Source organism: Galeopterus variegatus, unplaced genomic scaffold (assembly GCF_000696425.1).
Source record: "Galeopterus variegatus unplaced genomic scaffold, G_variegatus-3.0.2 Scaffold109, whole genome shotgun sequence".
Taxonomy (NCBI): domain Eukaryota; kingdom Metazoa; phylum Chordata; class Mammalia; order Dermoptera; family Cynocephalidae; genus Galeopterus; species Galeopterus variegatus.
In genome coordinates this window covers 450149-455616 of record NW_007726220.1, presented here as the reverse complement: position 1 = coordinate 455616, position 5468 = coordinate 450149, and the positions used below count along the sequence as shown (strand labels likewise).

At 46.0% G+C, this 5468-nt stretch overlaps 1 protein-coding gene across 1 annotated transcript in view; it reads right to left on the bottom strand.

Annotated features, from left to right (window-relative positions):
• Window positions 1–5159, bottom strand: part of PIGV (phosphatidylinositol glycan anchor biosynthesis, class V) — an 8974-nt gene extending 3815 nt beyond the window's left edge. Inside the window, exons 1-2 of the mRNA XM_008586213.1 lie at window positions 4318–5159; window positions 2407–2541 (exon numbers count right to left, since the gene is read on the bottom strand). Of these exons, the coding sequence (XP_008584435.1) occupies window positions 2407–2484 (78 nt within the window). The 5' untranslated portion in view covers window positions 2485–2541; window positions 4318–5159. The remainder of the gene's footprint in view (window positions 1–2406; window positions 2542–4317) is intronic.
• Window positions 5160–5468: the final 309 nt, after the last annotated feature.

The following is a 5468-nucleotide window of genomic DNA, read 5'->3' as shown; positions in this document are numbered from 1 at the left end:
GAGCGCGGTGCGGGCACAACACTGAGGGTTGCGATCCCGTTGCCGGTCCCCGGTACGGGCGCGACACCGAGGTTTGCGATCCTGTTACCGGTCAGTAAAAAAGACAAAAACGAAAAAAAAAAAAAAGCTGCTGATAGATCAAATAAAATGGGGACTGAAAACTGATCACTGGATTTAGCAATGTGAAGGTTACTGGTGACTCTGACAAGAGCTATTTCAATGGAGTGGAAGAGAGAGAAGCCTACTTAGACTGGGTTTAACAGAGAATGGGACCAGATCCCCATACTGGACAGTAGCCAAAAAAAAGAAAGAAAAGAAAATAGAGAATGGGAGAGGAGAAATTATAGATAGAGCATACAGATGATAATTTTGAGCAGTTTTGCTGTAAAGGGGAGCAGAGAAATGAGGTAGTAGGTAAATGACAATGTGGGGTCAAGAGAAATTTTGTGGGTTTTTGTTTTTTTTTTTAAGGTGGGAGATAGTATTTGTATGCCAGTGAGAATAATCTAGTAAAAAGGAAGCCACTGAGTATGGAGGCAAGAGAGGGGAAAATTGCTGGGCAGGCAAAAGTGGATGGAATCTGCCACCCAGGTGGGAGCTAGACTTAGCAAAGAGGACAGACAGTTCATCCAATCTTCAGTAGTGAAGGTACAAAGGTGAAGACGTAGGTAGACTGATGGATGTGATGGGAGTATGTGGAAGGTTTCTTCTATTTTTCAGGAGTTTTCATTCAGGAAAACAAGTTATCGGACTTAGCAAAGAGGACAGACAGTTCATCCAATCTTCAGTAGTGAAGGTACAAAGGTGAAGATGTAGGTAGACTGATGGATGTGATGGGAGTATGTGGAAGGTTTCTTCTATTTTTCAGGAGTTTTCATTCAGGAAAACAAGTTATCAATTCAGAGTATTGGGGAAGGCCTGCCCCTTTAACTCAGTTTGTTAGAGAATAGACCTGATAACACCAAGGTCTAAAGTATGATACCTGTACTGGTCAGCTGCCAAAAACAAAACAAAAAACAAACAAAAAGTCAAGGGTTTAGATCCCCTTACTGGTCAGCCACCAAAACCAAAAAAAAAACAAAACAAAACCCAAAACAGTGAATATTGGGAAAAGATGTTAGATTTGAGCAAAGAGGAAAATGTGTAAAATAAGTCCCTTATGTCCCTGGTTCTCAAAATAGGCTGTGCACTGGGGCCGACCTGTGGCTCACTTGGGAGACTGTGGTGCTGATAACAGCAAGGTCCAGGGTTCGATCCCTGTAACAGCCAGCTGCCCTCTCCCCACCCCCCAAAAAGAAAATTTTGGTAGTTGAATGAACTACTTAGAGGAAACATACTGTTTCCAAAATCACCATCTGAATTAGAACCCAGGTGTCCTGGTTCCCTATCCCAAATGCTGATTTGCAGTACTGCTCCTTTGGTTCTGCCAATAATTCAGCTAATGCTGTTTCAGAGGCATCATTGGTTCTTCCCAGTCTGGCAACAGAAGGTTCTTCCCCTTTTTGGTCAGTTTCCTTACTAGGCCACTTCAAACAGTAAAAACAAATGGGACATGAGTGACAGTCACAGATGACAACACTGGCCTCCAAGATGAAGACACTTTCAACTAAACCTGGAACCCAGCAAAGCCTTCTATAAAGGAGGTTTCCGCAAAGAAACCAGCCATGAGCCTCAGAATGGTGCTTGTGATTTTTATCACAATTATGTTAACAGAACATTGCTAGGGTGTTGACATACATTCAACAACATTCATTCATTTATGAACATATAATGAAGACCTACTAAACACCAGATAACGTGCCAGGCACCAATTAATTCATATATATGTGAAATCTGATTAAAATATGCATCAAGTTGAGTTGCAAAAGGGCAAATGCATTGAGGGTTGTGTGTGGGTGAGGCAGCCAGGGGAGATACCTGGGGGGAAGAGGAGCAGCCGTTACTGATTAATGAATATACTAATGGTCTCAGGACTTGCATAGTGCCACCTCTCTCCCACTCAACTGACACAGTGCTCAATCTCCTGATAAAGGGACCCAGGGCAATCCTTTGAACTATCAAACCCTAAAAGCATCTCTGGTTACAGAATATAACTGTCTGTTGAAAAGACCACTAACTCAGGAGTTAGGAAATCTGGGAGGGGTCTAACTCTGGCCCTTCTCTATCTTGCTATGTGGCTTTATGGAAGTCATTTAACCTTTCTGGACCTCTGCTGCTTCATGTATAAAACAAGGGCTCAGTTAACTGTTTCTAAGATTCCTGTCTACTTTTCAGCTATTAAGTCTATGGTTCCAACCACATGGAGGGGCACACCTGGGAAATGAAATGGAGATGGGGACTATTGTTAGTGTTTAGCCCAGTCATGTAGCAATGACACATTCAGGACAAAAAAAATCAGAGACTGACCTGCAGCATCAGAGTCAGGACACGGCAGCTGATCGCAAACCTCAGCACCTCTTTCCGGGATGGGTCCAGGGGCCACATCCTCTCACCACCAGAAATTCAGGGGTGTTGCTACCAGGACCAAGTTCCCTCAGTCTTCTAAACTCCAAAACCCAAAGAAGAAGAGGTCACATATGAACTGAAAGCAAATTACTGAAAACATTCTTCATAGGAACCTCTCCATTCAGCATTACTATGGCAAACTTAACCATCTAACTTTCCCAGTAAGAGAAAAGCATCTTGAAGGCAGATGGAACAACTGGGTATCCCTCTGAGGCACTGTACAAGTATTCCTGTTGAAAAAGTTACACACAGATAAGCATGAAGCTGGAAAGACAAGCTCACTGAAAATCTTTAAAAGCCTGCTGAGAGCTCCTATGCAGGAACTAAAGACCTGGGTTCAAGTTCCTGACTCTGTCACTTATAAGCTCTCATTTAGTCCTTCTGAACCTCAGTTCCTTATGTATAAAATGGGATCATTTGAAAAGACTACTAGCTCAGGAGTTAGGAAACCTGGGGAGGGGGGTCTAACTATCTTTTTTTTTCCTATCTCGCAAAATTGTCATGATGGTGAAATGGACTAAACTGTGAAGTACTACACAAATCCATGTTGTGGTTGCTATTATTTGGTGTGTGCCCTTTTTCTCTTGCCCAGAATAATAAACTAGGTCCCAAACCAGAGTCCCAAAAGTGGGGCATTGAACTGTACTCAAAGACCATAATGACTACACACTTCAGCTTAGCTCTCTGATGTGTATTCAGCTGGTCTGTTAAATTAAGTGGAGAAGGAAAAGAAAACCACCACTCAGCAGGACTTGAGCCAGCTCACACTGCTAAAACAAACAGAGTGAAGACAGGGTCGACTACTACGGATGGAGAAAACTTATTTCCCATCTCTTTTTTGGAATGGCAGCAATGTATAAACAATTGCAAAGCCATTCTGAGGCAAAGAATGCACTTTAAGGCATTTTCTACAATTCTTTGGGCTAAAAGAAGTAGTATTGGCTCCTACAGAACTTTCAAACGCCAGCCTGGAAAATAAGAAAGGAGGGCAAGAGCATCAAAGGCAGCTCATCGATTTGGAGTGAAGAGCTATGCGTAAAAGAAAAAAAAATTAAACTGAGAAATTTAACAAGGAGGGCTGGAAAGCTTTCCTTTCTTTTTTTATATAATACCTACCAAACCTTTAGGTATCACCTGTTTCTGGAATTCTTCTCTGATCTTCACCAGACTATGTGTTATGCTCTCATAATATGCTCTCATTGTCCTCTGTCTTGTCGTCTTTATTGCTATTGTTTATTTAAGTCACTTGTGAGGGCAGGAGCAACTATATTCTCAGGGCAAAGCAGGCAAACAGAGATCTTAAACCTGTGTTCTGAATGACTGGAAGTGGTAGGGACAGGATTCAGCATCACCAGTTCACTGACTCTAGATATAAAATCATTGCTCCCACTATTCCTCCTACAATATCTCATGTTAACAGCAAGACAACAAAGTCACAGAAACCACAAGAAAAATTTCCACAGAAAGGAAACAAGGCTGGTCAATAGCAACAGTACTGGTTCCTTTGCACCAGGGGGCGCCTGCTGCTTACACCATCACCAGGAGGCCTGCAGGAAGGGAGGAGCCACTAACTCCACACCGGTTTGCTCATGAAAATTCAGTTCAAAGGAGAGCTGCAAACCCCAGAGAGCAGCGGTACTTTGTGAATCTACCTACATTTCCAAACATCTGACTCGCTGAACCGAGAGAAATCACAGAAACAGGCACACCCAACATCACACGCCTGCTCCTTCTCTGAGGGTCAATTCACTTTTTCCCTTCCTTGACTTCCCACCCAAATGCAAGTTGGGAAAAGAAAAGCACTTAACCCACCTCTGCTTCTTGACCAAGGTTGCATTCTTCCTTTCCTCTCTCCAGAGTCAAGCTTAGCCCCAGCGACCACAGGAGATTTGAAGCCCACATTTAGTTTACATGTAAACCAAATAAAAACAAAATAGAGCCAGTCAGTTCTCCCTCTCAGCTAATTGCTAACCTCACTTCCCAACAACCCCTTTGCCGAATCACAGGCTCTCTTAACTGGCAGGACATTTACAGATCAACCAGTTTCACTCTGATTTTCCCGTGAGATAAACAGGCCCCAGGGATCTCATTAGACCCTGTGAGGCCAGTATAATTACCATCGCCATTTTATGAACATGGAAACTGAGTCTCACTAGGGTCAAGTGACACACCCAAGGCTACTTAAAGAGAGTGTCGTGGGGTTTTTTTTTTGCTTCTGAAACCTCACGGTACCAGCCCTCATCCCTGGCCAAAGGGTATGCACTCTTTCTGAACCAGGATTACATGTAACCCAGGTCACCCAGCGCCTAACCTAGTATTTCCTCCAATAGTACAGGAGGCTTTTGCTGGGTATGCTTAGGGTAGGTGGGCCCTGAGAACTTGGGACATCCTGCTGAACTGAAGCCCTCGACCCTGGGTAAGACTAACTAACACCCTCTGTGGGGTGGAGAAGCCGCTCTGACCCAGGGTCCTCGGGGCCAAAGACCTTGTAGGCCGTCCCGACCCAGGGGCTGCCCTCTGCCAGCCTGGCCGGCTCCGAAGCCCGTACTAGCGTCCTCCTTTCGGACACAGTCCCTACCGGGGACCGTGTATCTACCCTCACCCCACAGGGTGCACGACCCAGGGGCTACTCCCGAGGGAGGAGGCGAAGCACAGCCAGGCCACAGGGCCGGAAGCACGCGAGGGCGGGAGGCTGTAAAGGAAGAGGCGGCGCCGGAGGCCGCTATGGCGGAGGGGCGGAGCTCTCCGATTCTCCGAGGCCTCCACCTCATTCCTCTAGGACTCCGTTTGACAGCTTCCCTCCCCTCAGAACTCCAGGGCTCCCAAGCTGACGCCGGGTCCCCAGCGCCCGCCCGTCCCGACCTCCCCCGCGGGGCCCGAACCGCAGCACCTCCATCCGGGGCCCGAGCGGCATACGCCTGCGCGCTGGCTCTGTCGACGGCGGCCCCGCCCCACTCCTGCCC